The following is an 11,304-nucleotide window of genomic DNA, read 5'->3' on the forward strand; positions in this document are numbered from 1 at the left end:
AGTGCCTAGAGCTCCACCTACTGGACATGCTGGGTAAACACACTGGACTGTGACAAAGCAATGGCTCTCGTGTTTAAATAAATTGGGACAGTTTCTTATGAGGAATGATTTTTCTTGTGGTCACATTTTTAACATGGATATGGTTTCAAATACTACTTGCAGCTTAAGGGTTGGCAGTGTAAGAATATAATATTAAAGTAGTCGTTTCATATTTATGTTTGACATCAAAATGCAATCAAATCAATAGTAAAACATTTTGAAATGCATACAGAAGATGCATAGTTTCAGTATTTTTAGTATTTTAATATATCTACCAATCAGCTATGGAACGCCCCTATCCCCCCACCCATTTTTACTCCATTTTATTTGGTACCAGGGACAACCGCTCTGTATCTGTTCCTGGGCTTGCACCCTGACCTCATTGGAAACTATCCCAGCAAAGAGACATTTGAAGAGATCCAGTTCTTCAATGGGCGCAATTACCACAGAGGAATAGACTGGTGAGAAATACTCTGGACCGCTCCTGTACCTCTGTCTTTAGCCTTCTCTTTTCTTTCAGGTGATCCCCCCGAATCTGCAACACCATCAACTCCAGGAGAGGAATATTTTACTGTCATTGTAACTCAAATACATTAATCAGAAATGTAGATATCTGCACCTTGCTGCTCTAATCACTGCCTGCTGAGAAGCAGCATTATAGGTGTATGTGTTTGTGACTCATGTTTCTCTGTTACAGGTACATGGAGTATTTCCCCCTCCCCTCCAACACCAGCTCAGATTATTACTTTGAAAAGTGCGCTAACTACTTTGATTCTGAATTAGCAGCGGCCAGAGCAGCAGCTCTCCTGCCTAAAGCTAAAATCATCACCGTCCTCATCAGTCCTGCAGAAAGAGCCTACACCTGGTACCAGGTACTGTCCTGTCCATGCCTATTTCCCTGCTTCTACATGATTTACCACATGGGTTTAATATCTTATGTAAAAGTTAATAACACTTCAGAAGCAGACCTACTCAGGAGCATCTGTCCCAAACAATAGAACTGCTATTTTTCCCTCTCAGTACTAAAAGACCACAGTTTGAAAAGGCTTGAGATTGGGTAGAGGTCAGGAAGTTTGAGGTCAGGAAGTGCTGAGCTTCATTGGGAATTGTTTGAGGTCATAAAAAGTTATGAAGGTCATGAAGAGAGAAGCTTGAACTTGAGGTTAGGAAGAGCTTTAGATTAGGAAGAACTCAACTTGAGGTCACAAAGAGCTTAGTTTGGAGATAGGTAGAGCTCATCCCGTGGTCATTATGAGCCTGAGTCTGAGTTCAGGAAGGTCTGAGCTTGGGATCAGGATGTTCTGAGCTCTGGGTGACAAAGAGCTGATGTTGGTGTAATAAAGAGTTGTCCTTGATTTTCAGGAAGAGTCTGAGGCCAGGGAAAGCTGAGCTTGGAGTCAGGAAATGTTTAACTCGGGGTCAGGGTGAACTGAGCTTGGGGTCAGGAAATGCTAAGCTTGGAGTCAGGACGACTCCACAAAGAACTAATGTTGGATTCAAAAAGAGCAGATCTTGGGGTCAGAAAGAGTTAATTTTGTGTTCAGGAAGAGCTGAGCCACATAGAGCTGATGCTGGGGTCAGGAAAATCTGAACTTGGAGTCAGGAAACACTTGAGCACAGGAAGGACTTGAACACTGTAAGAGCTGAGCTCGAAGCAAGGATGAAGTCAGGAAGAGCTCTAGGTCACGGAAAGCTTGCTCACAAAGACCTTGAGATGAGTAAGGGTTGAGCTTGAGGTCAAAAGTCATCGTGGAGGAATAGAATATTGTGTGTGGAGCATTGTGGATCAGATGAATCACTATATATTTCCTGTTCATCGCCACAGCACCAGAGAGCACATGATGATCCAGTGGCTATGAAATACTCTTTTCATGATGTCATCACTGCACCCCGTGATGCTCCTGCAAAGCTGCGCGTCCTACAGAGCCGCTGTCTGGTGCCGGGGTTGTATGCCATTCACCTCGAGCGCTGGCTTACACACTACCACCCCAATCAGGTGTGTGAGATGCTTTCAGTTTCCATAACCTCATTGCCTTTTTGTAGGACTTCATTCAGTGTGGAATGAGATCTAAGAATATATATGTACAGCGCTGTGAAAAAGTATTTGCCCCCATCCTGATATCTTCTGTTTTTCTGTATATATCATACTAAGTTGTTTGAGAAATGAAAACAAAGTCTAAGATAAAACAAAGGCAGCCTGAGTAAACACAAAATAGAGTTTTTTAAATGATAATGTTATTTATTGAAGCAAAAAAGTTATCCAATACCAACTGGACCAGTAAAGAGGACTCTTGACAGATTTTAAGTTTAAGGGGGCAGTTAGTTTTTCACATGGGTGATTTTTAAAACTTTTTATTATTATCATTTTTTGCTTCAATAAAAATAAATACATAAAAACTGTATTGTGTGTTTACTCGGGTTGCCTTTGTTTTATGTTGTATTTCGTTTGAAGATCTAATGCTATTTACTATGAGATGTACACAAAAACAAAAGAAATCAGCAAATACCTTTTCACAGCACTATATGTTTTCATGATGTCTTTTTTTTTTTTTTTTTTGCATTATGTAGATTATGGTTGTGGATGGACAGATGCTGAAAACTGAACCAGCATTAGTCATGGATAAAGTCCAGAAGTTTTTGGGTTTAACGAATACCGTGAACTACCACAAGATCCTGGCGTAAGTTTAGTCGCTGTTTAGCTGCCGTCTGATAACTGAAAAATTATTTTACGCAAGAAAAACTAGATCAAGTATAACAAAGAAAAAGGGTTTGTGTATGTTTTTTTTTCTTCTTTTTTTTAAATTAAAATGTGTACTTTTGGAACCTTATTTTGTTTCCATAAAACATATGAAAATAGGATCAATATATGCAGAAATAACTTTTGGGTGATTTAAATATTCTTAAAATACAGCACCTGGATTTTTTTTCAGCTGCCATATTGTCTCTGTTACAGTCACCTGGTTCCTAATTTTAAAAAGCACACTGTGGTCCGTATTAGCAGTAAATCAGGCATTAATGGCAATCTTTAATCTAACTTCTTGTTATGAATTACCCAGTAACTGTTGATACACAACTGGGCCATTCAAGATCAGTTGCCCACTTTAGCCTCAAAATGAATCTGAAAGGCAAGCAAAGGAGAAATACAAGAGCTTTTTGCAATATGTATTATTTAAAGCCCAAACCCGTTATTTTCTTGATTCTTAAATGGATAATGTGAAAAACTTTCACAGTTTAGGAATGTGGCATGTCTGTAGAGTTTTCTGTGTTCATTGAGGGTTTATGATGGTGCTTGAAAGTTTGTGAACCCTTTAGAATTTTCTATAAGTCTGCATTAATATGACCTAAAACAACATCAGGTTTTTCACTAAAAGTAGACACAGAGAACCCAAAATTCCCAATATTACATATCTGTGAGTGGCAAAAGTATGTGAACCTCTAGGATTAGCCGTTTCATTTGAAGGTGAAATTAGAGTGAGGTGATTTCAGTCAGTAGGACGATAATTGTACTACAGAGTTGAAGCTGTTCTGTACTGAGAAATGGGCTAAAATTCCTCCAAGACGATGTGCAGGACTGATCACCAGTTACCGGAAACAAAACAAACAAAGGTTCACATACGTTTGCTGCTCACAGTTATGTAATATTGGATCATTTTTCTTCAAAATATAGTATTTTTGTCTCATTTGTTTAATTGGGTTCTCCTTATCTACTTTAGGACTTGTGTGAAAATCCGATGATGTTTAAGGTCATACTTATGCGGAAGTATAGAATATAGAAAATTCTATATTCACAAACTTTCAAGCACCACTGTACATCCTGAAAGCAGCTCTAACTTAAAATCGGTTCGGACTGGTCTAGTTTTATACGGGGAGGTTGGGTAAGGTAATAATTACCTGAGCCTCTCTGTGATTTTAATCCCATGTGAACTCGTCATGTCAGTTATTTTTCCGGACATTTCACCCGTGTCGGTGAAGATTACAGCGTCTTTTACCTTCTATAGGACGGCCTGTAAAAATAACCCCAGATTAAACTAATCCTGTGCAATTTGACCTTTAATACTAAAATGTTCTTCGGGAATATTGGATTTAACAGTGAAATTATCTTCTGATCTGTGCAGGTTTGATCCTAAAAAAGGTTTCTGGTGTCAGCTCCTGGAGGGAGGAAAGACTAAGTGTCTGGGAAAAAGTAAAGGAAAGAGATACTCAGATATGAAGTTAGAGGTACACTATCTTCTCCTGTATCATGCAGCTCCTGCCACTTCCATTTGTCTCTGCACATTTATCAGGTGATCTGTACTGATCACAGGTTGCATGCAGGAAGAATTAATTTATCTTCCTCCTGAACCTGTCTGTTTACACCATGCTAGAGTTATGCACAGGAATGTAACCACACTTTCTTGCTCTGTTTCTCCCTCTTCCCTAGTCCCATTTGTTTCTAAGAGAGTACTACAGAGATCATAACATTGAGCTGTCAAAGCTGCTGTACAGGATGGGCCAGCCTTTACCCACTTGGCTCAAAGATGAACTTCTTAACACTAGGTAGCTTTGAGCCTTGTTCCTCCCCTCTGTCTGACAATGGTACAGTCGCCAGCACCAGTCATTGGTCTGAAGTGGAATAAACCATCGATATTGTCATGGGTGAGGAAGCCATGTCGCAGTGGATTTCCCCTGTTGCGTTCAGAATATAAAGTGGTTTGTAAAATATAACATCTCTACATCTGCTTATTAAAACCCCCATGGGGTAGTATGTAATGTCACAGACTCATCCGAAGAGGAACTGGTACATCCTCTCACTATATCGTGACAGATCTAAGTGCGTCATACTTAATATGGTATTTAGTACTGGCTTCTCTCACTTCTTCTTGATAAGAGGAAGATTAAAACACATCGGATGTGCTGAGATAAGCCACGTCAGCAGACAGGAACTTGCGATTTCCTCATCTGTAAAGATTAAATGCACTGACCATGATGGTATGGACGAACTACCGTTTCTTCACCTCAGGACTTCTCTGTTTTGGAGCCACCGGAGCAAGAGTGTGTATTTTAAAAGTGCCAGTAATTAAAGGCTGCACTGGGGTTTTGTACAGTGTAACTACATCATGCTCTTTATATGTATATGACCTAATTACAAAGCCCTTGTTCAGCATGACCCTGACACAGTGCCACAGCAGCCATCAACACTAAACGAATGAGTCGTAATTAAACGCAAAGCCTGATCGGTATTGATGTAATCTTTTTTTTTTTTTTTTTTTTTAATCATTGTTAAGGGGGTAATGATTTCCCACAGCTAATTTCTTGCCGTTTGTCTACTTATTTTATCCTGAATCATCACCAAGCTTAATACAGCTCTAACAGGTAACAAGTCCTTAGGCTGGGTGTACCCTGCTCAGTTCAGAGTGCTTCAGTTGCCATGTTTTGGAAAATTAGATTGAGTACAAGGTCCAAAAATGTAAGTTTGTTAACACAGAGAGAGCCATGCATTCATGGTTCATTCAGAAATATATGAATATTGAATGTGGAGAGTTATATTTATATGGTGTCACAGAATACATTAAATTTATCTTGCTTTCATATGAGAATTGTATGGAGAAAAAAACCCCAGCTAGAATATTGTTTTGTAAAGAAATCTTGAATAGTACAGTTGATTGCAAACGCTTGCACCCCTGATGTTTTAAAATTAGAAAACAAAATCTACTGTTAATGTGCTTTTCATCCCAACCCCTACATCATTCATTTCAGCCTTTCTTCACACATCTCAATTCCTCCTTCACTCATCCCAGCCCCTCCCTTTTTCATCTCAAATGCTCCCTCGTACATCCCAAACCCTACATCAGTCATGCCAACCAATCCCCTTTTCATCCCAACACCTTCCCAACCTCAAGAGCCAAGCCTTCATACCCCACCATACCAAACCTCATCTGGATCTAACGTCAGTCTTTCCACCTCTTTTCCACCAGTCCCACCTGCCAAAGCGACCGCTCACTCATCCCTCCTCCTATAGATTCGATCTAATCAATGTTTGCCAAAAAAATCTCCAAAGTGGGGATATTCCCTGCACTATTAACATCAGCCATCTAATCCTCTCGTTCAAATCTTCCAACTCACACTCTCCTAAAACACTCACTGGTTCTGCACTGGCCTTTTCTGCCTACCACAGCGTAATCTTGCTCTGACTTCTCACCTAATCGATAGGAACTCCATGACTACCTTGCCATAATATCAGTTCTATCTGTTCACTTTGATGGAACCAGCTTTGGTGAATACAGTTGTCTCTTCTCAGCCCACGCCTCAGCATAAAGTTGCTGTCTGGATTTAGAACTGTACTGCTGCATCTTAACTGTGGCATAAGTGGCTCTCCGTCCCATCTTGTATCCTCATGCTTAGTGGCTACTGTTCATCCACCAATTTGATATGAATTTTTATTTTATTATTTTAAGATGTAAGTATTACCTAAATTATGTTTTATACTAATTTTTCAACTTTAAACTTTTTTTTTTAAATGCACCACTTCTTGATAATGGGCTTTCTGTACTCTTGCTCAGTACTTTTTTTTTTTTTTTTTTTACTTTATTTTGTTTAATGTTTACAGTTAAAATGCAGGACATCAGGACTCTGGGATTATACAAATGGCAGTGGATTGCATTTTCTGAGGCTGGGAATGTGGTATTATTGCTCTACTAAAAAAGTAAGACGTTAAGTATAGTAACTTTATCTTCACTTCCTGGTTGGAGACTATGTGAATTATTGTTTTTTTGTTTAGCCCCCCCCCCAAATGATGTATTATTTTGTTACATTCTTATTATTATTTTATTATTTTCTTTGTTACTGTACAAAACCATGCAGGAACCCCTAGTGAATGTGATGCATTACATGCTTTTCACCACAGACCTGTAACATGTATTTACAGGAAACACAATGTATGAGAACACTAATGAGCCTACCTTTTTTGAAAACCAGGAAGTTTTTTTCGCTTTGTGTTTTCTCCGGGGCAATGAAATTATAAATGTTCCTATATTAAACTTAGTTTGTGGTTTTAATCAGATTCTACGCCATGCCATATTATTACACTTTTCCGCCAGACAGAAGAATACGGTTGCAGCATTTTGACAGTTTTCACTGCAATGTGAGTAGAACCATACCCAAGCACTTATGCTACAATCAGTTAGCCTTCTTACCCAGGTTCCATGCATAGAAGTGCAGAACAGGGGTTTAACACAATGCCATTGTCAGTATATGTATCTGTTCAGAGCTCCAAGTATTCCTAACAGTATCTGCATTCGGACTTAAACTAGATGTGGGTGTGGCCTAAATTACAAGGTTTTTTTTGTTTGTTTGTTTTTTTGTTTTGTTTTATTTTAAACCCCTGCCTGCATAGCCATTATTTTTGTTTGTTTTGTACCTGTTGTATTTTCTAACGAGTTTATTTGGTTCAATTTCGCAGAATATAAACAAACTTGTAGCCCATTTAAACTCTGATGAACCTGACCAGGCAGTTACTAAGGATGACTGAATGAATGCAATAAATGCATTGCTGTAAATACGTCATTCACATTCATGTTAATGACTGTGATCTTTCGTTGTCCCGAGAGCTTCATATCTGACAGTTCAGTCGCAAGAAAATAAAAACCTCCTGCTAGTGTGACTTTTTTTGTTTTGTTTTTTTTGGTTTCTTACACAATATGCCAGGTCCAATGCACACCATTAGCCTCGACCAGATGCCATGGGAACCTTTCTAGCAAGATTAAGGGTTTTTTGTTGTTGTTGTTGTTTGTTTTTTTTTTTGTTTTTTTAGAAACTCTTTCTACTTTTACAGATGTGTAAAGGAAAGGCACGTGATCGTGATTTGTATGGTCGTGGGTTTGGGTTTGTTACTGTTCCATGCTGTCCTTTGCTGTCTGGTGGAAGCATGCCATTAGATATGTGTGAAAACGTTGAATTCGGGACTTTGCATTATACTGTTTTGTCTTGTTTTGTCCAGCCAGAAACGATGTACCATGTTCCCTTTTCAATTCCAATTTGCTCAGTGTATTCTGATCTGTGCTATTATTACAATTCTAATTTTCCAAAACTCTTGTGTTGAAAAACATATTTAACTGTTGCCATACTTCAACACCTTCCTATGTTCTTTGTCCCTCTGTTACTAATGACTGTTTTCAACGCACAGACCAGTAATCAACATTGAACACGCAGGTTTTACAGTATAATTTCATAAGCTGTGTGGTTTCATAGTTAGATGAGGTGGTAATTACAGGTTTGCAGACGTACATGAATGAATAGACCACTTATCCTGTCAGGTTGATAGTAAATGAACTGCAACCTCAGATGACTGATAATGTGCTTGTTGTTTTTTTTAAACACCCACTCAAAAGTAAATTTGAGTCATAAGAGTCAAGTGTGTGTGTGTGTGTGTGTGTGTGTGTGTGTGTGTGTGTGTGTGTGAACTGTAAAACCCAGGCACTGTGGCTTGGCTGCCTGCCACAGTTTAACAGAAAACAGAATAAATGGGCTGCTGTAAGTACTTTAATTTTATTCACTTGTGCCTTTCCTTCATGTAAAGTATTTAATTTATCTTTATCTGTAATCTAAAGATTACAGTTTTTTTTTTTTTTTTAAAAGGTGCAGTTGCCAAAAATATTTATAGGTTCAAATTTGTGGTATTTAAGAGGGAAAACACACAGACTCAAGACATGACATTACACAAAACACAAAATGATAAAATATCTACTTCATAATAATAAGACCAGATAAAAAAATACTACGAGGCCCATGAAAGGACAGATCGTATGCCTACATTATGAAATCGAATTGAGATTTTCAGGTTACAGCACTAAGAAGTAGAATAAACATAAATGACTATGTTTACATGCACATCAATATTACGATATTAATTGACTTGACTTTAGGAATAGGAACTCAGGCATACTTACAAAACTGGAACTTTTCGGCATGATGGAACAGCGGTATGTCTGGAGGAATAATTAAGAACAACACCCTGTCCACAGTCAAGCATGGTGGTGGCTCGGTGATGCTCTGGGGCTGCTTCACATACTCTGGCACTGGAAACCTGCAGCATGTGAAAGGCAAGATGGATTCACTGAAGTATCAGGAAATCCTAGGAGAAAACGTCATGCCGTCTATGAGGAAGCTGAAGCTTGGGCGTCCTTGGACCTTCCAACAGGACAATGATCCCAAGCATACCTCAAATTCCACCAAGGATTGGTTGCAGTAGAAGTCCTGGAAGATTGTACAGGGCCATCACAGTCACCTGACACAGAAGATCTCTGGTGGGATTTGAAGAAGACGGTTGCAGCACGCAAACCAAAGGATATTACTGAACTGGAGGCCATTGCTCATGAGGAATGGACTAAGATTCCTCAGGAACGCTTCCAGAAGTTATGCATCTCGTTTGTAGCAGGTCATAACAGCAATGGGGTGCTCTACTAAGTATTAAATATTCTTGCCATAAAGGGGTTCAATCATTTTTGAAACTGGAGAAATCATTATAAGTTGCATTTTCAGTTGAATTTTGGGAAACCACTTGAAGCATTCGTTGTGTTGAACTATTTCAATTGCTTTTGTTTGATTTGTTCATTGCAAACAGCTGAGAGTCTGTAAATGCTGACAATAAACTTGATTTGAACATTTCACATTGGAACCTCAAACAATTGGATGCCGCACCTGGCTCTGCCTATTAAGAGTTTACTAGTGTGTGTGAGAAAGTGTCTAAGGCAGCGCTGCATAAATATCTGTGACTGTCCTGCCCTCATGTGGCTACACAGATGCACTGCACCAACCTGCAACTAAACTTTTTTACTCCAAGGCGAGATTTCCAGGAACAGTATATCTTTAGAAATATGGTCAGTTTCATTTGAAGAATTGTCGACATGATTGACACTTGCTCCTTCTTCCTGTTCTTGCTAGCCATAGCTTAGAACAAAACATTAACATTTTACATTTATTACATTTATGGCATTTTCATATGACCTTATCCAGTGTGACTTGACTTGCTGGAGTGCTTTCAATTCTCTAGCAAAAGCACATCCTCATGCTAGTTCACTGTGTCATGGACTAAGAGTACTGTCAGTCTAAAAGTGGAGTGGAGTGGAGTGGAGTTGTACATGTTCTGTGTCCACGTGGGTTTCCTCTGGGTTCTCTGGTTTCCTTCCAGGTTGATTGGTTACTGTGTAATTAAGTATGTGAATGGTATATTGTGAAGGACTGATGTCTCATTCAGGGTGTATTCCCACTTTGTGATTCTGGGATAGGCTTCATGGTCCCACCTAGTGTTCCAGAGATTGGCTGAAGATGAATGAATCAACAGTAGAGGTCTGAATATAAATGCAGGCTGTCTTTAAAAAAAAAAAAAAAAAAAAAAAAAAATTAAAAAATGGTGCTTTAAAATAAATAAATCCTCGACTACCAGTGAACCATTGCGGAGCCTTTGAGCAAGGATATGAACCCCTCAATTGCTTCCCCCCTGCCATCTCCACCACCCACAATTAAATTTTCCTTCACTTGTGCATCAGTATGAATAAATTCTTCTGCCAAATGAATAAATGTAAATGGGAAAGCAGGTCTAAGAAAGGGTGCTGAAGGTTTCATATCCAAGACAGTTTGTCTTGTGTAGCTGATGAATAATATTCAGTGTTCAGTATTCAGGCTGCGATACTTCACTGTACATACAGTGACTATACATTATTGATGCTGCCTTGAAACATTATCCCTGCGATATCCGTATACCATTTCTTCATTTGTAAACATCTCTACACAGGTTATATTGAATACATTTTTATACTGACCATGGCAGTCAGTTTACTAAAACCAGACATGCACACTGAAATTTAATAACAAATACGCTGTTCAAGTACAGAGGGTTTTTTTTTTTTTTTTTTCTCTTCACTTTCAGATTCTCTTATTCTTGGTGAGATAGTTTACTCACTGCCAACAATAAATCATGTTTCCATGCAACAGAGGCAATTAACAGCTTAATCATTTTGCTAGCAGGGAATAAATGATTGCTATAATTAAGACACTATTGCTAGAATTCTCAGAGCTGTAATGAAAAATATGCGCAGACTCCATCACCCCGTGATCTGAGCTTTTGTATTGTTTCAATTGTGTGAAATGTAAAAATGTCAATGACTAAGCCAGCTGCTAGTGCCCTAGGAGGTTGTTCTAAAATACCAAGAACACCAATCCATCACTGAGAAACACAAACTCACTGGCATGTACAGGAAGATATATAATAGATAATCCGCAGTGTGATTA

The 11,304-nt window shown here is 38.7% G+C and overlaps 1 protein-coding gene across 1 annotated transcript in view; it reads left to right on the top strand.

The window, feature by feature from the left end:
• Nucleotides 1-7,678, top strand: part of ndst1a (N-deacetylase/N-sulfotransferase (heparan glucosaminyl) 1a) — an 82,946-nt gene extending 75,268 nt beyond the window's left edge. The window contains exons 11-16 of the mRNA XM_017484945.3: nt 377-500; nt 737-911; nt 1,865-2,035; nt 2,608-2,717; nt 4,155-4,257; nt 4,460-7,678. Coding sequence (XP_017340434.1) covers nt 377-500; nt 737-911; nt 1,865-2,035; nt 2,608-2,717; nt 4,155-4,257; nt 4,460-4,579 — 803 coding nt within the window. The 3' untranslated portion in view covers nt 4,580-7,678. The remainder of the gene's footprint in view (nt 1-376; nt 501-736; nt 912-1,864; nt 2,036-2,607; nt 2,718-4,154; nt 4,258-4,459) is intronic.
• The last annotated feature ends 3,626 nt before the right edge of the window (nt 7,679-11,304 follow it).

Source organism: Ictalurus punctatus, chromosome 14, assembly GCF_001660625.3.
Source record: "Ictalurus punctatus breed USDA103 chromosome 14, Coco_2.0, whole genome shotgun sequence".
In the NCBI taxonomy this organism is placed as follows: Eukaryota; Metazoa; Chordata; class Actinopteri; order Siluriformes; family Ictaluridae; genus Ictalurus; species Ictalurus punctatus.